Raw genomic sequence first — 24,731 nt, 5'->3', positions numbered from 1 at the left:
CAGTAATTTGCAAACTCTACTGCTGTGCTTCTGTGTTCTTAGGCAGCATGAAGTTTTAAAAGCATAATTCAAGCTGTAAGGAAGTGTTTAGTTATGACAGCAGGGAGTGTTGAAAAATGCATCGGAAAGTTCCCCGTGAGGAAAGGATTTGTAAGAGGTTTTAGATTGTGCATTTCATGTGTGTTGCAGCACCTGATGAATGCCTTCTCCTCAAAATAAAGACAGGCGGATTATTACGAAATTCTGATATACGTATGCTTTTTAAGAAGGAGCTCTCAATTCCATGTGACCTCCGGGGAAGCTGCACGCCCGAACAACGGGAGATGCCGTCCAGGGAGCGCGGGCGGGGGGCGGGAGGCGACACCGACAGACGGGCACCGAGGGGAGCTGCGGCAAACCCCGCCTTATTTATAACTTCTTACTTCGGCCGAGGTAGGAAAAAACCCAAAACCCAAACCGAAGCAGAAATGAAGCGAGCGGCTCTCCGCCGCTCCGAGGAGTAAGTACTCGGGCACGGACCCGTCCGCCTACCCCAGCCCCGACCGTCGGCCGGCGGGCGCTGTCCGGGGAAAGGCGTCCCGGCCACCGGCCAAAGTTGTCGCCCGCCGCAGAGAGAAGCAGCACCCCGTGGCCACCCGAGTCCCCGTCCCCGCCGGCCGGAGCCCGGCGCCGCCCCCGAGGACGCCGAGCGCGGAGCTCCCCGAGCCGCCGCTCTCTCCCCGCAGCCGGAGCGGGGCGGAGCGGGAGCCCCCGCCCGCGGAGACCCTCCCTCCCGCCTCCCCGCCCGCCCTCCCCTCCACGCCCCCGCGCACCGCCAGAGCCGCCCGGGGAAGCAGAGGAGAAGGAGCGTCTCCCCAGAGCCCCCCGCTGAGCCCCGGTCCGGCGATGCCGAGGGTGAAGCGAGAGGAGGAAGCGGAGGAGGAAGGGCGGCCGCTCGCAGAATAGAGGAGCGGCGGGAGCGGGGCCGGCAGCTGCCCCGCCGGGCTGCCGCAGGCACCGCGGGGCTCCCTGACCCGCCCCGCCGGCGGCCCCCGCGCCCGCGGGAGGGAGGGAGCGCCCGGCGCCCGCCGCGGCCGCCGCCGCCGCCCGGGCGCCCCGCGGAGCAGCGCGGTGGGGCAGCCCCGCCGCGCCCGTCTATGGGGCGGCGCTGAGCGGCGGCGCGGCGGGAGGGCGCCGGGGGCAGCATGAAGTCCCTGCTCTTCAGCCGCTTCCTCCTGCTGCTGCCCTGGGTGCTCATCGTCGTCATCGTGCTGGACATCGACAGCAGCCGGGCTCCGCTGCCCGCGCTGTCCCCCCGCGGTGGGGCCGAGGTTGGTAGCGGCGGGGCGCGGCCGCCCGCCCCGCGGCGGCGGCCCGAGGCCGCGCTGCCCACCATCTATGCCATCACGCCCACCTACAGCCGCCCGGTGCAGAAGGCCGAGCTCACCCGCCTGGCCAACACCTTCCGGCAGGTGTCGCGGCTCCACTGGATCCTGGTGGAGGACGCGGCAGCGCGCAGCGAGCTGGTGACCCGCTTCGTGGCGGGCGCCGGGCTGCCCTGCACGCACCTGCACGTCCCCACGCCGCGCCGCTACAAGCGCCCGGGGCTGCCCCGCGCCACCGAGCAGCGCAACGCCGGCCTGGCCTGGCTGCGGCAGCGGCACCAGCACCTGCCGCCCCCGCAGCCCGGGGTGCTCTTCTTCGCCGACGACGACAACACCTACAGCCTGGAGCTGTTCCAGGAGGTGCGTGCGGGACAGGGGGGCGCGCTCGGCCGCCACGCTCCACCGCTCCCCGCAGCCGCCCGCCGCGTCCCCATCCCCGCTCCCCGCCGCTCCCCGCCTCCCCTCTGGCTCCTGCTGTTCCCCCTCCTCAGGCTCCCGCGCGGGGCTGTTCCCCATCCCCGATTTGCGGCGAACTCGGTGTCCCTTATCCAAAAATTCCGGGCACGGGGGAGTCAAGCCCACTCCCCGCCTCAAGTCAAGCAGCGCCCGTCCCTCACCCGGGCTTCCCGGGGCTGCCTCTGTGTGACCACCGCTCTCTTGATTTTAAGTTTCTTGTCCCTCCTCTCCAAACTCCCCCAACTTTTTACTGCTGTTTTCTCACTTCGCTGCCGAGCGAGGCAAGTTTAAGGTTTATATAAGGGATCCTGTGTTTTTTGTCAGAACTGGGTTGAAAAGTGCTCCTTGGTTTGTTATTTTCAGGCTGCATCCCTCTTCCTGTAGCGCAGCTCGCATCAGGAGTCTCCATCCTTCACAGTTTTTTCCTTGGCGCTAATGAATTAAGCCAGAGCCGGCTTCTTCACGTGGAGTTGCCTTTCTGAAGCCTTTCGCTCTTAAAAGCAGCAAATCGCTTGTGTAACGACTGAACGCCCTTTCAGGAGTCTCGTTTGTTAAGGGACCTGTTTTTGTCTTCATTGCCTCCCCTTGGTGAAGGGCTTTTTTTCATTTTGGTGGGAACTGGCAGGCGCTCGGGGCAGAGGATATCCAGCTTTCTTTCTGGCTTCCCCCTGGCAGGAAGGAGGGTGTTTAATAGGTGGACATAAAACAGTAGAAGAAAGATCATGCACATCTTCTGTGACAGCTAGGAAAGTAACCTTGGCAGAGACATGAAGGAGGTAAACAGGAAAGCAAGTTGGCAGCAGAGGGCTTCAGGCATGCTGCGGTCTGTGTGCTGTGCCGGTGGACAGAGCTGTAGTCCGAGGTGAACACCCCTCCCCTGCCGCTGGCTGCCGAGCTGTGCCCCTCCTCGCGTGCTTTACAGTCAGTGAGTTAAAGTGAACGTGGTACACAGAAATGTGAAGCACATGCAATTCCTGAGGGAAAGCTGGTTTAGAAATGCTTAGGCTCCTTTGTTTTTAGGTTCATAATGCATCCCTTTCCATTTCCAGTGGGTGGGCAGGTGCTGGCTCCCCGTTCAACAGGGATACCCTACTTCTTTTGCCCACTTGGCATTCAGCATTGAAGCTGCTAATTTAAGGACCTTTGCCTAGAGGCTAAACCTTTGTTGCAGTTGATTTTTTAAAAATTCTCATAGCTGTGCTCAGTGCATTATAATGCAGAGTAATTTCACATACTCGTCTTTGATGTTATGGGAGTGCTCACATGTATTTGTAGAAATAAGGTTAATTTGACTGAATCTTAGGGAGTCTGTTAATAGAAGCAGAAAATACACTTTGGCACGATGAGTGATGTGGGACAGACGATATTTGGCAAATATCTACTGTTTGTTTGTTTGGAGGTTTCTTTTGTTTTTTGTTGTTCAGTACCAATGTTAGGGACAAGCTGAAGCTACAATATTGGCTGGTGTTTCTCTTGAGTGCTCCACAGCTATTGAAAAAGTCTGGTCACATTTATTCTTTTAAAATTTCTATCATTATTCTACTAATTGCTGTGAATCATGAAACAGAAAGGTACAAATTACCTCTCTATTTAGCCAGGAAATGCAGGAAAATGAAGGGATAAAGCTGTCTGAAGGGTTAACCTTGAGAATTGCTAGCACAACAGGCAACCTGTGTTTCCTCTTGCTAACAAGGATTGTAACCTCCAGCATGAACCTCTGCAACCCTAAGGCTTCCCTTTCCCCTGCGCTGAGCTGCTGGGAAAGAGCTGTTTGTTCTGAGCCTTGTGTTCTCAGGCAGACACACATGCATGAATGAGTTTTCCCTGAGAAATGGGGAGCTGGGAAAGCTCAGTTACAGGAGCAGAGGAGGAGCTTTTGCTTCAGTTGCCGCTTCGAGTTCCTGCGAGTGTTTTTTGGGGTCACTAAGGAGCTGCTGGCAGGGTCTCTGGGATGCACTGGTAGCAACACGGGGAAAGCCTTGCAGACCTGGCAAAGTTAACAGAAGTCCATTGGCAGGCTTTGCCAACGGGATGCGCCTTTACGTGTGGGAGGTTACATTTAGAGTGAGCCAGGAGCCTGATTTTGCAGTCGAGGCACTGCTAGAGGGCTGGTTGCTTCTTGACTCGATAAAAGAAAATCCATGTATTCATGGATTCTGGCTTGACAACTCTGTGGTAAATCCTGATCTCCCCTTCAGGAATTGATTGATTTATGAATGTAAATTATACTTGTCTTCTCCAAGCATGAAAAGAACAGCTTCAGAATGCATTGTTTGCAGATGAAATCTGGTAGTAATTCCTCTTATGGAAAAGGTGGTAACTATACCTGAGAGGGAATTTTTTCAGTTTGTTGCCCTGCCAGGAACAATTCTTCAGACCAGCAGCTGCTTTCCCTAAGGAGGTCTGATAAACTGTAGTCTCCTCACTAGGAGGGAGAAGTTTAAATGTAGGATGAGACAGGAGCTCTGAACTCTCATCCAAGCAGCATCGTGTGCTGGCTGTGTGACTTTCAGCAGGTGGCTGACACGGGCACAGGACAGCCACACAGTGCCAGCAGCACTGCGTGCAGGCAGGTGCATGCGTTGGACATTTGCTGCTTTATGAGATAGCAGGTCTGTCCTCTCTGTGATGGCTTGCTGCTGAGTCAAAGCTGGTTCCAGGGGCAGCAGTGGGGCCTCGGGGAGATGGGAACCAAGGCTGCTTAGGACTGTAAAGCCAGCATGAGAGGAATGTTTGCGTTAGGGAAATGTTTTGCTCAGAGGTCAAACAAGAAGGACTGCGGAGCACAAGGCGAGCAAGGGAACTGCTCGTCGTGAAGCATTGGGTTTAAGGAAGAGCTCTTTTGCTGTGGGTTTCCCTGGTGTCCTTACAGGAGATGGAGCCTTTTAACAAAGCAAGATCAGCAAAGGCTTTCCTGTGAGCTGTAGTGTATAAACCATGAGGCCGTGATCAAAAAGGAGCATGCTTTGACATGGAATACCATGGGATACTTCTGAGAGCATTTGATGAAGAAATTCTAATCTCTGTCCAAAGTACTTCTGCCTGGTGCTTATAGGAATGAGTACTTTCTATTTGATGTGGAGTGAGCTGGGCCCAGTAGACCTAGGCTGATTGTGTTTCATGGAAATCAGGAAAAAAAAACCAGCTTACAGTAGTCTGGAAAATGTTACCTTCTGTAGTAAATCTGGAACCCTTGGCTGCTGTTTATCTTTTTTCCTAAGACTTACGATGGCATGTGGGTGGATAGGTCAGTTTTTGACTGGTGAAACGATGTCCTCAAAGTTGAACTGGGCAGGGTCTAAACAGTTTTAGTTGTTGCCTCTAGAATTAGGTGGAAAGCCTGGTTTGTCTTTCTGCTGCTACAGCATTGGCTCAGTTTAGCATTTTGTTAGGAAAGGTTCATCTTACATGGAAATGCTGCAAAGAAGGAACCAACCTGTTCAGTGATTGTGAAATTCTTTAGAGTACTAAATGGGGCTGCAGCAATGACAAAGAAATATTTCCAGGAGCAGAGGTGTGGCTTTTAAGTTGTTCCCAACTCTTTCTGCTTGAGAGTGTAGTGGTGGTCAGGTGAAAAATCATGCTTTTACTTTAATGCCTGTCATCTGGCATATCGTGTTTTGTCATTTATTATTTTGGGGTTGAGACCACAGAAATAATTTATGTATTTTCTGTTAAGGTATGATCTGCTTATCTGGAGGTGTCCTTGTGCATCTCTCCATCAAAAACAAGTCTGCTTTCCGAAAATACCTTTTACATTAGAAGTCAGCCTGCATTCATAAAAAAGCCACTGAGAGGCCTGGAATTCCACCTATTGTACTTAAGATGTTTTACAAATGTTTCCACATGACTCACCATAGCTTCTATTTTTTACCACACACTGTTCATTTTGGAGTGATTCTTATAGTTTCTGGTGCATTTGTGCTTCATCTTATTCCTGAATGCAAGTTATTGCAATATTGTGACTGATGCCTAGCAACTGCTGATTTCACATTTTAAACTTCCAGAGGGAAAAAAAAACTTAGATAATACTGGCATTCCACCTTCACAGAGAGATTTTAAAAACAGGATTAACCTAAGCACTGGAAACTGAAGATAGACAGCTAAGTTCCACTTCCCTTAACTCTTCACAGAATTCCTGTGTTTCTGTGTCTCAGGAATTTTCTCTGCTCTTTCCATATGATGAGTAGCTGGCTAAAGGCCATCACTTCCATGGTCCATGTTTGGATATGTGTGCAAATTGGAGGAATTAGTGTTGAGATCCACTCTGCTGTTGATTGTGCAGACTGCCCTGAAACCTTCAAAGGTGAAGGGTGAGCAGCATGAGGAGTAAAGATCTTCCAGTATCTGTCTGAAAGTGAGCTTGCTGCTTTTGAAAACACACTGAGTTTTAGAGATTCCTGTCTAGGTTATTTCTGCCACTTTTGCTTGTGTTTTGTTCAGACACCTAAGCTGAGATATATTTGAAATTAAGATGCTTTTATCTAAAACCATATTCCCTCTCCCTGCCACCCTCAGGCTTCTGGTCATCAATGTCCAGAATTTCATAGCAATGTTTGCTGGGTGCCTAGAGCATGCAAGTGTGGCACATTCCACTGTCTTGTCTGAGTGCAAGGAGAGGATTTGCAGACTGGGTCTCCTTAGAGATAGCCACACTCTAAGGTGTGATGTGGATACAGCCTTGCAGCATGGAATTCAGAGTAGATCACAGCCCTAACTGTTATTTCTCAGGGGTAAAAAAACCCAACCCAAACTTACCAAACAGTAAGTCCTATTGCCCTCTGAGTTGTGGACCAGGATTCAATTTGCTGTAGCTGTTTCATGCACAAGAGTGCCCTAATATGATGGTAGAGTTGAAGCTGGAAAGGAGGTATGAGAGGACAGATCTCATCCTGCTCTCCCTAAGTTGAGGTAGTCTTTACAGATAGCTCAAGATTCAAAGAGCTATAGAATGAGACTGAAGGAATTTTCTTGTGTCCTTGCCCTTCCCTCTCAAAAGGTATATATGAAGGTGGCAGATATTCTAATGGCTTTTAACTGCCATTTCAGTAGCCTAAAAAAAAAGAATTCATTGTTTATTAAAAATAGAACAGAAATACTTGCTGGCATTGCATGTGACACAGGCTTCAGTTTTCCTGTGATCATCTTTGTAAAATTTTTTGAGGGGATCTCAAAAAATGCATTATAGAAGAGGTGAATATTTACTATTTATTCCAGCTTTGACTAGGGAAGTGTTAGTGTTCCTTCAAAAACACTTACATAACTGTCCTAATTTTTATACACTGTATTAAGCTAACTTCTGTGTATTTTTTACTGGATATATTTATGCAAAATATTTAAAAGTAGTATAAGTGAATCTCTTTATCTTTGAAAACATGAAAATTTGTTGTTGTATCTCTTGGAGCTGGTTGGAAAAACCAGATTTTTATAATAGTCTTAAAAATAACATTCAGTAGTCTAGACAGAATTAAATATTAGCTGGCAGTCATTAGTTATTTTCTTCAGAATAAAAAGTGATCCAAATATGAGTTAGCAGTGCATTAAATACCTTTCTAGTATATAAATGATTTAGAAGTACATGACAGATTTTAAATGCACACTGACATTTTTCTTCCACATAGACATGTAATACCTATGCTAAAGAAGCTGGATAAGAAAAGACTGGCAGAGAATTAAATAGCATAAAAATGAGAGGAAACAGTGACCAAAAAAGGGGGGAAAAAGGGTATTTGAAACAGGTTTTTGCTTGGTTACAAAGTACCAAGTACTCTCTGTTTCTGCACTGGCAGCAGCAGTTTTACCTATGAAACTGATACTGTTACTGTGAAATTAATTACATGGGGTCAGCAGCTCTTTAGAGGCACAGTCTTTAGAGGCACAGTCTTTAGAACACAGCCCAGTAGAATGATAGGGAGTAGAATGAGGCAACCAGTAAATAGAAGGACCCAGAAGTAAAATGAGTAGCAAATGTTTTGGAAGTTGTCCCAGTCCACAGAAATTGGCTGCTAACTGCTTTAGTTAAATTTGGTACAGTTTTCTTCTGCAGGGAAGCAATATTGACATTTGTGCTCAAGGATGCTGGTATAATTTAGAAACATTAGTCATGTACCTTATATATAAAATGTTGCTGAAGAAAAGGGAGAATTAATCTATCCTCCCTCTGCAATGTAGATTGTGTACAAATTAGCAGAGGAGGTTTAGAGCAGATGCTTGGAAAGAAAGCTTTCTAGCAGGGAGAATGGTGAAGCAGAGCACCTGTGAGACCTGCAGAAGAAGCTACATCAAGGAATGACAATTTTTTGATTTGGAGATCCCTTCTACAAATGTTCCCATGGACAATATACTTCACAGTCAAATTTGCCAACAACAAGCTTGCCTTTTGAAGTTCCTAACCCCTAAGCATCCCAGTTCCTGGACCATAAAAGCCACTGGCACAGGTTTTCTATGCCTTAGTACCTCCTTTGAAATTATGGTAAGCAGGGGCAGGAACTCAGTCAAAAGCCTCAGTAAACAGCCACAGCATCAGGCTGAGCTGTTTGGCTGAGCCATAGTGCTCTCATGTAAGTTTTGTTGAAGCAGAATTTGGCTTTAAATGGCCTGTGAGTAATGCAGAGAACTGTGTGAGAACTGACAGGGAACCTGACTGTGCTTATGCTTTAACCCATAAAATTTTGTCCTGAGGAACAGTTATAGTGAAGGAGCTCTAGATCCTGTCTTTGGTAGTAATAAATCAGAATTTTGCATATAAATCTGCTGGAGTATCAGTAGGATGAGCGTGGATGTGAATCTGTAGCCTGAGCAGGACAGATCACAAATCACACAGGGGTTGAAATGACAGGGACAAAAAGCTTACGAGGTGTGGCAGCAGGTTTGCCCTCGCAGAGGGCTTTAAATCCCAAACAGAAACACATTGACATCATGCTGCAAAAACAGCAGGTTGGTTGTTCCAATCTGGAAGCCTTTTCACTGTAGGAAGTACAGCCATGCTTCCTTTTCTCTGTCATTTGCCTTCATTCCCCTTGGGCTTTTATATTTTGTTACTGGCTTGGTATCTTCCCTATCCATCAGTCCAGTGCATCCCATTAAGCAGCTTTTCTTGATTGACTAATGAGATGCTAAATTTAGCAATGCTTTTATCACTGTCTTTATTGCTCAGCTCCATTTCCTCCATTTCATTTGCTATTCTTCAGTGATTACTCTGTTGTTACTGTATTTACTGCTGTATACCCTTCACCTCACTGGCATTTCTTCGGTCAGTTGTTACTCATCTCTCCTGTCATTTCCTTCCCCACTCCTTCCCAGTTCTCCTCCCCCTCCTATTTCATTCAGGTTTGCTCTACCATCTTCCCCACCCAGTACATCACTCTCCTCCTATGCCCAAGACCCCCTTTCAAATGGTAAACAGAGGACAAAAGCATTTCTACCTTAAGAGAGCTGTCCAAGCCAGGCGAGATGAATCCTGCTGGGGGGGTCCTATCTCTGCTCATTAACTGCAGAAGTCTTAACTAGGACAGGGCAGATGCTTGACTTGCAGAGAGTGAAGTGTAAGTAAGATGAATATCATTCATGTAAGCTACCAGGACTTTAAATGCTGTTAACACAGCTTGTGCCACTGTTGTCATTACAACGACAGATAGAAAAGTCATTTAGGAAGCTGTTTGTAAGTCCTACGATTTTTGGCAGTTGTTTAACCCACAGCTCTAAAGTTATTCAGATTTAACACATTTTTAATCACTTTTTTGTGTCCTGATGATTAGCAGCATAAAATTCCAGGTGCAAGCAGGCCTTTTAATCTGAATAATAGCTTTTTCCCCATCATACATAAATACAGCTTTCACATATCAGTATGTTAACTGCAGTAATGCTACTCTCAGAAGATTAAAAGAAATATTCCTACTTTCATCTGCCTAGCATATCCCAAGGCTGAGAGGTATTTCAGAATTAGCATAAATACTGGTCTAGATGTGCTATTTCAGCTTTCACTTAAAGGAATTGCTGTATTCTTGACACCTGCTTATTTCATTCTTCAAAAATGTAACCCATAAGAATAAAGTCACCCAAGGACAGAAGTAGGAGCTCTGTAAGGGGTTACTTGCATCTAACGTGTGGTGGCTTTACTGCATAACTTATAGACACTGAGATTGATCCACGATTATTAGTTTAAAACTTCTTGGGTCATTTTGTGCTGGTTTTATGAGGTCAGTGAAATACTTTTGATTGACAAGGCTTTCCAAAACACTGTGTATTGTAGAGTATTAATGTAAATCTAGCTGGTTCTGCCAGCATAGATGCTGAGGCCACTATTGACCCAGTTCAGAAGTCCTGTGTAACCTGGCTCATTTTGTAGTAGAGCTCCCGAACGTTTACTGTGCACACAGGCAGGGTGTGGGTGCACTGTGCTCTGGCCACTCTCTTGCAATCAGAGTATGCCTGCCCTTGTCTTGTGGCATTTTGAGTTTAGGTACAGACAGTTGGCACAGGACAGCCAAAGTACTGCAATTCTGAACACTAATGATTTGTTCAGGTATCCACACCCTCCAGGAAGTATTAATGGCACCATGTGTGTTTATCTTGGGGTATTTACTGGTGTAGCATAGTTAGGTGAATGTAGCTTGATGGTGCTGTGTAGATACGCCCAAGAGGATGATTCCCTGTGTCCGTGTCTGGATGTTAATGTAAATATGCTGTTAACAAAATAAGCAAAAAAGATGTGTCATTAAAACCAGAGCTAAGAGATCTTCATGAGAAGGTATGGCTGATGTCCATACCCATAGCCAATTTAACCCAAATAGCTAACTTTGCATTTACTACACGGAGGAGTGGGAGAGATTGGAAAGTTAAACTTAAGCAGGAAGAACAGTTGCAGGTAAATACATTTATCAATAACCTTAGAAAGATTCATGGCAGCCTCTCACTGGCAATTAACCAGGCAATGGCTTGGAGAGAATCCTTATCACAAGAATTCCCTATATTGCCAGCTGAATACATACTCTGCTCTTATGCACTATGGGCTGCTGCTACTGAGTGAAATGTTCTAGCTTGCTGCAACAGTTACTAGGGCAGAAGAGAGGAATTTTTAATAAATCTGAAGATACACAAATAATCAGAGGGAGAGAAGGTGCATGTCTTTCTTCTGTGTGTGCCTACATTTTTGTGGATTTTTACATATGTATTTTATACTTTATGTGAAAGTTCTAAGAATCTGCTAATGTTTCTAGCTTAGAAATGTGAACCATGCTGACGTGATGTCTTTGTTTTTTCCTGGTGTGACTCCTGCGAGTCTTGATAATATGCATGATAAATCTTTCACCTTGGCAGAGAGAGAGGGAAGTGTTTAATATTTAACCAAGGTTGTCTTTTATTTCAGCATCCATCAATAGGGGACTGCGGTTACAAATATGTAAAACTGTGTTTGTTTTTGCTGAGAAGAGTGCTTGGAAGGAAAAAGGGATAACGTTTCCCCAAGGAATAAGTTTCAATTACAACAAAAGACGAGACCGTTTTTAGAATAGATCAAATCAAGCCCACATTACACTGAAATAGTTTAATACTTGTTTAAATAGAACCATATTTAAAGCACAGTAGTTAAAACAGTGGCTTTTGAACCAGTGTGGTTAAGTTGTGTAAGTCTCTGTGTCAGTGCACTCGCTTGCTCAAGTTCTCACACCAGACCGTCTGATTTTCCCATGGGGAGCAGTGTGTCAAGGTTTGTGTCATGTTATCTCCTGTGTACTGGGGAAAATGGACCACCGAACCAGTTATCTGAAGTCACTGAATCAGACTCAGAATCTTTACGGTTAGAAAAGACCTCCAAGATTGAGTCCAGTCTTTGCCTGAATACCACATCAATTAAACCATAGCACTAAGTGCCATATCCAGTTTATTGAACACTTCCAGGGATGGTCACTTCATCACTTCTCTGGGCAGCCCATTCCAATGCCTGACAACACTTTCAGTGAAGTATTTTTTCCTGATGCCAACCTGAACCTCCTCTGGCACAGCCTGCAGCTGTTTCCTAATGGTACCTGGGAGAAGAGGCTGGCTCCACCCTGCTTTCAGACAGTTGGAGAGTGGTAAGGTCCCCTCGAGCCTGCTTTCCTCCAGGCTGAGCACCCCCAGCTCCTTCAGCTGTTCCTTACAGGACTCACTTTCTAGACCCTTCCTCAGTTTTGCTGCCCTTCTCTGGACATGCCCCAGCACTTCAATGCCCTTCTTGAAGTGACTCCCAGTCATGGATATTTTTGCTACAGTCATTTTTTCATACCTATGGCTTCTTCTATGCTAGATAAGGATCACACGTCCAGTTTTGCATTTAGTTAATTTACATCACTGGGAAAAACTGCTGCTGGTGATAATAAGCATCCTGCCTGGCCTGCTTTTTGTCCCTCTCAGAAATTTAGCAGAGGTTTTAAAGGGAAAATACAGACGTTAAAAAGACTTAGATTTAGCAATCTTTTTTCATGAATCTTTAATAGATCTGAGCTGCATCCCAGGCCTGCTGCAGGTAGGAAAGAGTTGTGTGTCATAATTTTCTCTATTCAATACATTTTTAACAAGTCCCAAACTAATTGTACTTGTCCTAGTGAAGTGTGTATTAATCATTATTATATTTTTCTCTCACTGGGTTTCTATAGTATCTCAGCTATCTACAGACATAAGCCCACTGCCAGAATGCTGCAGTCTTGCAGATAAAAAAGATCTACTATGCCTTTGAAAACCCAAACAAACAAGAACAAAACTCCCTGTTTTTTCACAGCTTTAAAAACTCTTAGTATAAAAGATATCATGAATAGGGTGTTTAAAGTAGAATTGAGATGCCTGTGGACTACAGAGCTGGAGATTTCACAGAAAATGAGTGAGCACACACAGCTCTTGGGCCACAGTCTGTAAGCTAGAATTGCTTTTGAATTCCTAGCCTTGATGATTGATGTGGGTTTGCAGCAGCATGCACAGGAAAGCCCGCTGGGAGCGCTGGCACTGACGCTGTGCCTGCCTCTTGCAGATGCGGACGACGCGCAAGGTGTCCGTGTGGCCCGTGGGGCTGGTGGGAGGCCGGCGCTACGAGCGCCCGGTCGTGGAGAATGGCAAAGTCGTCGGCTGGTACACGGGCTGGAGAGCTGACAGGCCCTTTGCTATTGACATGGCAGGTGAGGCTCACTTACGATACATGAATGTTTCCATTTCTCAATTTAAGCAGCTTCAACTTCTGAACTGCTGGCAGAGCGTAGGCCCTTTGGCCCTAACTATCCTAGAAGTCTAAGCTTGTACATCTTGTCTAATTAATTTGCTGCTTGGTGGTATCTGAACTTACTTTGTTTTTATTTTTATGTGGCAACTTGGCTTTTATGTTGTGTGAATTGTCTATCTGAAACAAGTTAATTGTAAATTAATTCATCCTAACAATTCTTGCAAGGAGTCCCTGCCTGTCATTTTGTCATCAGTCTAAACCAGGCAGCAAAAATGCAGAGCTTCTTAGACCTCATGTTGCAAAATGCTACTTTATCATGAAATTATTCATGTTGCATTGGTTATTTGGAATGACAGTGATAACTGTAGATGGATGTAGTTTGAAACACTGGGCTTAGGGGAAAAATCACTGACAGCTGTTGCCTGGTAGATGAAGGCAGAAAGGCTTCAAAATGAATATAATCAATCTTCTGCAGTGAAGTTTGCACACCACACAGCTCTGTCTTGCTGACAGTCCATGCTTAGACAATCTTTTGTATACATTCACAACTGCCACATGAATCACCACTGTGCACAGGTCCAATTTCTGATATAGCAGAAGCTGGTTTCCCAGCAAATGATACGGTATTTGTGCTTAGACATCTTCTGTACTCAGGAGAGAAGAGGAAAAGTAGGAATACAAGGGCAAGAATAGGGTAGAAATAGCCACTTTTTAAAAATCCTGATAACCCTATGTTTTGAGAGAGGGAAAAGGACAGTGTACAGTTCTTTCTCATCTTAACAGAGTATTATTATATTAATTGAAATTACTGATAAAAATATGCACAGTATTTACAGTCCAAGTGGTTAAAGAGTAAATAAAGGAGGACTAATGGTTGTTATCACCTCAAAGACAAAAAGGTTATCAGGTGAATTTTTCTGCACTGTAGAGGTATTTCACATCATTACTATGACCTGGCATAAAACTAAGTATTTGGGTGTTCACATAAAGGCATTCCTCAGGGGTGAAGCAGGTATTCAATGCCCAAAACCATGCAGTGTGTCAGGGACTGCAGCTGTACAGTTGAACAGTCCCTGTGGATTTACAGATACATATTCATACTGGACTCTAGAAGGGATTACTGATGGCACTACAAAGGTGAGTGTGGTCCATAATTCATCAGCAGCAGGCAGAAAGCCATTACACAACATCAGCCAAGGGACTCTAACCTAGACATGAAGGTATATATGGAAAGTTCTTAAGTTGTTTACCTTGCAGATGCTGGCTAAATCACTGGCATGAGGGAAAAGCAGGTCCATTAGGAGCATTCCCTGCTTGTGCTTTGACCAAAGTCATGTCAGGGAGGGTCACATAGACAAAAAAACCCTCCAAAACTTACAGGAAGTTATTGCACAACCACAAACAAAGAGTTACTATTTTGCGAGAGATCTTTTAGTCTTCAAAAAATACTGAAAAAACGGAATTAAATTTTTAATTTCAGCAAGGAAAGAAATGGATGCAGTGTAGACTGCTAAAAAAATGATGTGAAATTTGCATCTTCATTCCCCTCAGGAATACAGTGTCAGACAGGAACAGAACTGCAAATCCCGAACTGCATAGGTGTCTGAGCAGGTGCAGGGTACAGGATGTGTGTCAACATAGTTTCCTACCCTCACCCTTCCCTCCTGACTTCCCAACACACCTCCAGGGATTTGCTACCAAACCTAAGTCCATGCTGTAGTACATTGTTGGCATTTTTCCATTTTTCCATACACAAGCAACTTAGGTTATACTGAATGCTGCACATAAGGAACATCAAGGATCTCTTAAAAATATTGCCATGCAAACAGGATAGGTGCATACAGTAATACTGATATGGAGACGTATCAGCTGTCTACAATTAATGTTCTGTGCTCATGTCCCAATGCACTGGTAAGGAGGCTCCCTTTGGTTTAGTGAATTTCACAGTGATTATCACAAGAATTTGATCATGACACTGGGTATGAACAGAGTGATGGCTTAAAAGGTTTGGGATCACCAATTTAACTTGTGGCTGTTCAGAGAAGCACATCCTTGACTTTAAGCAACTAAAATTCTTACTCTAGACAGCAAAATGCAAGGCCAAATTCAGGTCCAGCTGATTTCATTGAGCTCAGCTCAATGACCCTAACTGGTCAACCTCCCCAGATTCCTTGAAACACACTTGCTCATGGCAATCACATTGGGTCAGTTCATTAAACATTGGTTATTTATTTTGAGAAAATTGTGGCTGATACTGCTATTCTCCAACACTAAATTGGATTCAGAAAGCAAAGTAGTCATTTCCTGTGTTGCTTCTTGCCTGGCAACCAACACACCATATGAATTAGTTCTGGTATTTCCAAAGTTCTGCTTCAGTTTTCAATCAAGGTGGGTTCTAGAGTTTGACACAGACTTGCTTACCCTTGGGGAAGAAAAGTGAGAGAGAACGTAGAAAGCAAAAACTGTGGAAAAAACTTATTTAGTATGGATCTGATTCCAAGTCTCCTACATTAAATGTTGTTTTACTTTTGGCCTGTTCCTAGTGCCAGAATTTTGGATCACTCAAGAAAAAAAGTTAGATTGTGATTGTCCTAATGTGAAGGTTGTTCAAGAAGGCAGATACTTGCTTTGCATTAGCATTTCAGGAGCTACTTCAGTCACAGAGATTAATATGTGACTGTAAATCACTGGGCTAGCAGATTTTGGACTCTGGGTCCACAGCTTATCCACTGTGCCCTAGGCGCCTCTGCTAGGGCCTGATCAACCACCTTTTATTATTGTATTTTCTTAAAATTTTGTTATAGTCATGAGATCTTCAGTACATCTCATATTTCTTAGGGTTCCCTGAGCAAAATGCCAGTCTATTCACAGCACTGCAAAACATGGCATATTTTAACTGAATCTGAAAGAGTCACTGCTGGAAGTCACAAACAAAAAAATTTTAAGTGGTATGGCAGCCAGCACTCAAAACCCCCCCAGAGCCAAACCAAAACACCAACCTCCCCTCCAATCCAAGGATAAATACTGTTTTAAACACTGAGTTTATAATCAAGTGCCTTTTTCATGGTGAATTAATGCCAGCAGATCCATTTGTTCCTAACTACAAAACCTCTTGGTTAGACATCTCTGCCTTATTGTAACCCAAAAAGTACACCACAGGGAGAACAGAACTTGAAAGCCATAGAGCCCAAGCCAAAGGTGGGATCTTGATCTATGTGGAAACCAGAACATCTGTTCCAACATCAGCACAGAGCATTAGCATTTATACACTCCAGAAATGATAAACACTCAAGTTTCTAGCTTGCCTTCAGCTACTATCCTATCTAGAACATTCAGGAAGCAATTGCATTAACCATGGCAACAAAATCTTTAAACCCTGGCTCAAGTTTAACTGGATGAAGAAAAATAGTTCTGCCTTTTATGAGAAGGCATTGGTCTAACGCAAGTCAAGGTGTGAATAAACAGAAACAGCTTACATTGAAAGAACAGATGTAATATCTGCCATGTCTCCCAGGTATCTCGTCCTCCAACAAATTAATTCCTATCTAGGTGGTTCTTCAGCCAATTAGATTTAATTTATAACCTTGCATTAAACACCAAAAAACCCCCGAAACCTCTTCACATTCCAGCTATGAAATTGTCTTGTGGCATTTCATGTGAAGTTAAGCCCAGTATGACCTTGTAGGAATAATGACTAAGTAAAATAACCGTATGCATGTAAGCACTGTTCAATTATGCTACACTGGAGACAGTAATCCCAGATAAATCCCTGTTTAGTGATAGAATTCAAAACAACAGTGTCTTTTCATCTATTAGCACAGGATCATTATCTACTGAGAGAAATAATTAGTGCCAGTCTGGTCAAAACTTGAGATGTCTATTTCTGGCATCAATATGATACATCTGATAAAGTCAACTTAAAAGTTGTCACTAGAAAGTGCTTTTCTCTCAAATCCATCTTACAAAATGCCATACATGTGAAAATAAAGCCATTATAAAGCAGAGCTGAAGAACTAGAGAGCCAGGAGATAAGTCTCCTTGAATTATTTTATCTCTTTAAGTTGCTGCTTTATTGGATTCTTTTAACAAAAAAAACCTGCATGGACACTGACCGAGGAAACAAACCTTAGGCCAGTCAGTGCACAGTAGCCCACGTTCTTGCCACCTGCGACACTCAGTTTATAATTTAACTTTTACTTGATGGCACCAATAGTTTTCACAGCACCCACAAATGACAATTTGCAGTATCATGGTACCGAGGGCACATGTCACATGCAAGGGCCACGGCCCACTTGAACATCTGTGTGTAGGAGAAATCCACCCTCAGAACTCAATGCAATTTTCTCAACAGAGGAGCAAGCCTTGCAACAAGAGAAATTAATGTATGGCTAAGTACAGGCTATGGGTCCAGGGAGCCACACAGACACCGCAAAGATAAACAGCAGAAAATCTGCGCTTCTTCTGCTTAGAGGGAGATTATTTCTGTGCACTAAAATCTGGGACACTAATTTTGGTGTTTACTTCATTTTCTTCTTTATGCATGGGCAGCTTGAATCTTAAATATATTTAAAAAGAGCAGCTCACACAGCTGATCAGGGTTCCAAAAATGCCTTCCCATGCAAAATAACTTTTTTTTTGTGCCCAAAATTATTAAAGCCCAGTTGCATTCAAAATTTATAGTTTGTTTTATGTGAGGAAAAAAGGCCAACAAAACCTAACCAAAATCACTAAACTGAAGCAGACTGTTTTTTCATCAGTACTAATTCTCTGGGCCCCTTTGAAAGTGCAGCAAGCTGACTGTACATACTGTCTGTAGCTGAGGGACTTTAAACTCTCACCCTCAGCTCTTCCCAAATGATTACATTTGGCTACCAAGAGCACTGAGATAGAGCCCACCTTTTGCTCCATCATGGCCAGGCTACAAGGAGTGAGAAGCAAGTCTGCACTGCAGGGTGTGGGTAAGCCCTGTCCATGCAGTCACCTATTCTCTACCTCAGGCAGGACAGGATGTATAAAGCTACATCAAAGATTTAATGTATAAATGTTTTCTTTGTCCATCAGTGAACTGGGACCTGTTCACATCCAACCCATAGACTTCATCAGGGTCCAAATCCTTACTGAAAACAAACAAACTTCCTGGTGTCTTCCTTTGCTTCCTACAAGCAAGACCATGATAAAGTGTTTTCAGTGTGCCTTTCTCTACATGTGATGTAGCAATTACTTCTTTATATTTTCCTCTTCAAAAGGCACCCGTAAAGTCACAGATACTTTCAAGGAAAATACAACAGCAAGACATTTCTACTAAAAGGGGCTCAGAATTACATTAAGTTATAGAAAGTTATGCTGAATTTTAAACTGATAATTTTTTAATACTGGCTTTAGAATTAAATGTTCTTGGAGTTTTCCAGAACTGATGTCAAAACTGTTACTACATGTGTCATAGGGACAGCTGGAACCACTCTGAACTGATGAAGAAAGGATTTCTTTGGTAGGCTTGGCAATCAGACAAAAGGAGATACAAATGTAATTTTTCTTTACAAGTCTATCAGTCGAGTTTTTGAGTCATAGTTAAAGAAGCATACATATGACTGAGCATTGCTGAAGGAAAACGGGAGACTTCTATAAATAATGGCAAATTAGAGATTCATGGTAGCTTCTTCAGAGAGGGTGAGTTTGTTCAAACCAGTGATTTCTCAGTTTGCAGTCTTCCTTCAAGGAACCTGATGCATGTTAGTAGAGAAAAGCATTGCAGAGAGGTGTGTACACTGAATAAATTCTTTAAGCCGTGCTGTGCCAAGCTCAAGACTGCCTGTCAGACCACTGCTGCTGAAAGTTATTCCCAAGGTAGAGCATTAGTATGACTTGTCTTTCCTCAACAAGGCTGTTAAAAATCTACAGGCTAAAGCTATGTAAATATCACATTTGTAACATATTTTAACCTTTTTTCCTGAGTCTCACCTTGAAGTGTAGAATGGTTTGTACAGTATGAATTGCATACAATTTATTTTATTTATAATTGAGTTTTATTTCTTAATTAAACGTAGAAAGGAAGAATAACCCAAGATTTTAGCAATACTTGACTTTTAGGCAAGAGAGCATGTATTACCTACGTGATGGGAAATTAAGATTTAACGCTGAAAATATGGTGCAATTAAAAAAATCTGATCATATCTTAAGGGCAAAACAAAACAATACTATGTAGGATGTACAAACCTACCAAATATTGTCTATCCACACAATCAGATTTACACATTTTTAAAAAGAACATGGAAGATTTCTAGACATAAGTATAACTGCACAAAAATGTAAGGCTTAAAGGTTTTTCTCAACCTTTTTCCCTGTCTCCCTCTCTCAAAGGATTTGCTGTGAGTCTTCAAGTGATCCTGTCGCATCCCAAAGCCGTATTCAAGCGTCGTGGTTCTCAACCAGGAATGCAAGAATCTGATTTTCTGAAACAGATAACAACAGTGGAGGAACTGGAGCCAAAAGCAAACAACTGCACAAAGGTAGCGATTGCTACACTTTATGAAAAGCTGTTGTGTCATCTCTGCAGATGACTTTACTGACACACATGGTATTTCCTAGGTTCTTGTATGGCACACCCGAACAGAGAAAGTGAATCTAGCTAACGAGCCAAAGTACCACCTGGACACAGTCAACATTGAGGTATGACGGGGGGGACAGTCCCACAGCAAGGGCAGGACAATGGACGCACCAGCGCGTGTTCCAGTTCGGACAGCTAAAATCATCTGCTTCTGCCTGAGACCTGACAGACTTCTGTGGAAACAAAAGGAAGCTTTCAGAGACTCTGATAAAGCAAATCAAGTGGGTGTGCTTTGTTCTAACTTGTCTGCATGCATTTCTGAACTCTCAGCTTAATAAACTGACACTTACCTTTTCTTTAACGCTGTTTCCACATAGATAAACATGGCTGCAATGGAGTATTTTCAAAATCATTATTTATGTATATACTTTTTGTATTTATCCAGCTTAATGGTGTAATTATAAACTGATTTTAACTCACGAACTGTTGGTCTAAATATCTGTATAAATGGATCCTCCAAACTGAACATGTTCTACTTCATTAAAAGTAGCAAACAGGTCATACAACAATGAAATAAAAAGCCCACAATCATTTATGTATTTATCCTTTTAATATAGGGAAATAACATTTTATCATTACGAGGCACCATAAAATGTAAACACAATCACTGTCATAAACCTGGATCTCTCTGCAAGACAAAATATATCTGTTCACACTGAGTTACCTTGAATGCATATTGTGCTGTCAGTTCTCTTTTAACACTGTGCGCCTGCCTCCTGAGCCAGGTCAGAGACTTTACCACGGGAAATGCAAATGCATCAAATGCTTATCTTTAAAAGAATAAACTATTGATTTGTAGAACTACAGTAACATCCAGGTTTATCTTTCTTTCAATAACCACATTCCCTGTTATGCACACCATAACAACATCACAGTGAAATGTATGATGAAACAAAATTTGTTTGATACACTAGAAAACATTGCTCAGTGATACATTTACATTCTATTTATATATGATTAAACATTTGTTCATACAGTACCTTCTACAGGATTACTGGGTAATTTTGGGGGGTTGGGGTTCATATTTTTGGATATTACTAACATGATAGCTACATCCTTTATATGCAAACATTTGATCTAGAATTTTGAGGGAAAAAAATCAGTACGTGGTTAAGCAGCTTCTTAATATGGTCTATGAAATCATATGCATTGTATGAAAATGCTTCCAATGATGTATAAATATATTTGATCTGCTTTTCACTACATCAAATTTAAATCAATATAGACCACAACACGGTCAGTCAGTTATATTCTTAATCTGAACAGCTGGGGAAAAAGAAAAAGAATATATATGTACATGGAAGGAAGAGCAAAAGTAAATGTATTTGAACACGGAATGTTAGGTGGCTGTTCTGGGAAAGATTTCTATTGCAACTTTCATTTCCACAGTTGTGTGCTGAGAGTCTGGCCAGAGGAGCTTCCAGTCCATCCTGCGGCTGTGTTAGGGGGCTGGCCAAAGCCCATCACGTTGCTGGAACTGCTGAGGTTCATTCCAGCCATTTGCTGATTCATCTGCAAAGCACACACACACACACGAGCCTGGTTAGCACTGGCACTGAAACACAGCACGCTGCTGGCCAAAAGCAGTCCTGCCTCCAACCAGCCACCCAGTTACAAGTACATTTCCCTAAAAATATTTCTCATTAAATAAAAATATTGACTCCATCTTAGTTTCTAAGCTTTTTCTCATACTACCAGCTTTTCTGGAGCCCTTCAACCACCAACATACATCAGTTGATGGGCTGCAGCACTTGGTGTATGTTGTGTCGCATGAGAACTGTCAGCATGTGAAGGAGGTGGCCAGTGTGGCTGGTTGGTAAAAGTTTGCTTTCACAGGTTCAAAGATAATGAACAAACCTGTCATAACTGTGATAAAGAAACAGCAAAGCCAGTAATATAGTCTTGTCTGCACTTGCAGCTCCAGATTTTTTTTTTTTTTCAGGAACATTTCTTTGGAGACTTCATAATCTTGACTAAATCAGTTTTTACAGAAATTGTCCATTTAGGTGACAATCAACAAAGAATGAAGTGGATTTATAAACTTGAGTATTATCCAACCATCCTTGCTAAAGAATCTATTCAAGATACTGTAATTCCTTAAAAAACAAGTAAAATAATCCACATCAAATTAAATTCACATGAATTTAACATCTAGTTAAAGGTGGGAAGGAATTAAAAATTCAGCACATTCACCTTAGGGCTGCTGCAAAACTATTTTTAGTCTTTACAAATATCTAGTCACTGTAATTTTAAGTGCTCAATGTCAAAATGAGTTTAAGAGCAAAAGAGCTTTTGGAGCAATTAATAATCAGAGCCAATGAAAAGAGATGTTGGATAAGCAACATTTGATTCAAACTAAAGGCAGCACTAGGTAAAAATCAGAGTTCATTTAAACATGACTGAACAATACCAGGCTGCAAAATGAAACTGAAACAGTGGTGAAAAATTCAAGTAAATTGCAAACTAGTATTTCAGGATAAAATTAAGTTCCATGTGCTTTCACACAGAACTGTGTATCTGCAGAAACAAGCTACCACTGAACTTGGAAATACAAGTAGGGGTGATAAAAATGTGCTTTACCCAGTGGTTCACCTCTTCTGGAGTAGAATTCTTAAGCAGCAGACTATATAGTTAGTCTGGTAAAGCAAGTTCTCCCCCTTTCAACTAAAGTCAGAGTTTAGATCAGGGTTCTGCAGACTGTGGAATGTCATCATACTGACAACATCTGATGTGCAAGGGGTACAGAAACATGTGAAGAGCTTGTTCAAGGAGCCAAGTTTTAACATGTAATTGGTAAGAGGCAAGATTTTAATTTCAAAGTTGATATGGGTCTTTTTAAGGCTAGCTACCTATGAAAAGACTGCCCCAGTATATCCACAGATTTTTTTTATCTGACATTTTGAAATTCTCACCTTTAAGAATTACTTTTCAAAGAATGACAGCCTGTATTTTCAAACAGGGGCTGTTTTATCCATGTAGGAAATGCTGTTTACCTTCATAAATGTTCACACCGTAAGATGGAACAGAACAGTAAAAATTCATATCATCCAATTTAAGTCAGTCACTAAGGTTCTCTTCCTGCATTACTAAGTAAGCAGCATGAATTATTATATTGTTATCATAATACAAACAATAGTATGAAAAAATAGTTGCTATCATCCATGCTGAACTCCAAGGGAATAATTTAGGTCTGATCCCTCTGCCTCACCCTGCCCCAATAAATGCTCAAATACTTGATTTCAAGATGTTTCCTTGGAAAATGTACAAATACAGTACTACATGTACATTAACCCTTCTAGAGAACCTTTGAAACATGTTTAATACATAGGATGGAAATGTTACAGATAAATAACAGATGCACCTAAGCAAATTATCTCCAGGAAAATGTTAAGAGCAGAAAGCACTTCACATTCCACCAAAATTTATCCTGAAATCTGTTAATGAAAGTATTAATTGTTAATGGTTATCCCCAAGTAGTTAAATTTTGGTTTTAGTTATAAGGCTGTGTTTCATTTCCAAATTTTGTAACTCTACCTGAGCTAAGCTTTTTACTTGGCTGGCTCTGATGACAGGATGAGAAGAGCTATGGAAGCGGAGTACTGAGTTTGGTCTACCTTGGCAAAATTATTCTCTGCTTTCGTAGTAGTTATCTTTCATTGAACTATTCACTGGTTTGTTAACATGTGCCTCTGAGCAGTTCATAGTCCAGTAGTCTTTAACTTGGATACACTTAACCTTCCTCCTACAGCCACACATTTTCTATCTGAAAAGCATCATTCTTCCTAAAGCACTCTTGTCTGGAAATGGCCAGTCTTTACCTGAGAGAGATTCCATTGAGCTTGTTGGTTTTGTTGCAATCCATACTTGTTTTGTGGTGGTGTGACCATCTGTCCCACCATTCCACCTTGAGGTCCAACGACAGTTTGAGGAAGTCCCATCACACCAGTTGGTGCAGTACCAGTAAATCCATTGGGCACTCCCACTCCTACCATCACACCTGTGCTTTGTCCCATAACTGGCACTGATTGTCCCATCATGTTTCCCATCATCCCAGTTGCTGCTGGCACAGGAACTCCCATGGCTGGAAAGCCTTGAAAGTGAGTTGATGGTTGTGTGGTAAATGGCATAGAAGATGACCCCATGAACATACCTGTACCAGAGAAGAGAAGATTTCAGCAGAAGTGTCTTATGATTTTCCACCCCCATCCCATAAGTCAGAAGTGCACCAAAATAATTGTAAGGATAACTTTGTCCATCTGTATGTCAATGCTGCCAATTTAGCTTCTGGTAAAAGCAAAACATTACTTTAAAACTCTCAAAAGAAAAGGGATTCACCACAAGATTAACTGCTAAGAAATTCTGGCATCCCTGTGGTGAACCAGAATCTTTCAATTGTTGCATTGGAGGTCTTTGTGTTCACACAAACCCAGCTAAACCAAAGCTCTGACAGTTCTGCAGGGATCCTGACAGACTGCTGCCTGCACACTGGAGACTCAGATCCTCACTGATTAATTGCATGGCAGAATCAGACTTCAGAAAACTTGCAGTAAATTGTACACTTGATAATTTGAACAGCTATAAATAAATTAAAACCACATGTATGTTTTTCTTTAGCATCCATATTACATTTCAGTAATTTTTCTCAGTTTTATAAAAGCTGAAAATAAAAACCTTAATTTGAATATAGTTAGCAGGTATCCAACCTTAGCTTTATACCTGTAGAAGGTAACTTTTCTAGATAAAGATTAAAATAGGACTGCACAGAAACCTTCACAACATTATTTACCCGGAGCATTTTGCTGCTGCATTGTTCCTGTGCCATACAGTGATAAAATGGAGTCTTTGGAGAGTTGTTTCTTCGCTGACTCTTCAGATTTTGTTGTTTGCTCAGTAAATAGATCAAGATCCCCGGCTGCTCCAGACAAGGTGGCAGCTGCTGGTTTAGTGGAAGCGCTCTGGGAAATAAAAGACAAGACAGACTACTGAAAGAAAACAGCAAAAGATGATGTTAATATTTGCTGAACAGCCTTGCCCTTCAACTTAATAAAACCTCATTAATTTACAGAAACTAAATTTAAGTGAATGAGAATTAAAAAATATGTGGTATGACTAAAGACAG

General features: G+C 42.7%; 2 protein-coding genes across 6 annotated transcripts in view; one reads left to right on the top strand and one right to left on the bottom strand.

The window, feature by feature from the left end:
- The first annotated feature begins 323 nt into the window (after positions 1–323).
- Positions 324–20,695, top strand: B3GAT2 (beta-1,3-glucuronyltransferase 2). Of its 2 annotated transcripts, none has more exons than XM_068183775.1 (4): positions 324–432; positions 12,823–12,967; positions 19,366–19,514; positions 19,594–20,695. In XM_068183775.1, the coding sequence occupies exons 2-4, from the start codon at positions 12,823–12,825 to the stop codon at positions 19,678–19,680; spliced, it is 381 nt and encodes a 126-aa protein (XP_068039876.1). In that variant the 5' UTR covers positions 324–432; the 3' UTR covers positions 19,681–20,695. The 2 variants fall into 2 exon arrangements, with proteins under 2 accessions (XP_068039876.1, XP_068039875.1); XM_068183774.1 differs by lacking the exon at positions 324–432 and adding an exon at positions 1,041–1,724.
- The window catches only part of SMAP1 (small ArfGAP 1), a 91,866-nt gene continuing 87,278 nt past the window's right edge, over positions 20,144–24,731 (bottom strand). For all 4 annotated transcript variants that reach the window (XM_068183770.1, XM_068183771.1, XM_068183772.1 and 1 more), the window contains 3 exons: positions 24,399–24,567; positions 23,431–23,762; positions 20,144–21,124 (listed from right to left, as the gene is read on the bottom strand). In XM_068183770.1, the coding sequence (XP_068039871.1) occupies positions 20,990–21,124; positions 23,431–23,762; positions 24,399–24,567 (636 nt within the window). In that variant the 3' untranslated portion in view covers positions 20,144–20,989. The remainder of the gene's footprint in view (positions 21,125–23,430; positions 23,763–24,398; positions 24,568–24,731) is intronic.

This window comes from Anomalospiza imberbis, chromosome 3 (genome assembly GCF_031753505.1).
Source record: "Anomalospiza imberbis isolate Cuckoo-Finch-1a 21T00152 chromosome 3, ASM3175350v1, whole genome shotgun sequence".
Taxonomy (NCBI): domain Eukaryota; kingdom Metazoa; phylum Chordata; class Aves; order Passeriformes; family Viduidae; genus Anomalospiza; species Anomalospiza imberbis.
This window is presented reverse-complemented; position numbering and strand designations above follow the sequence as displayed.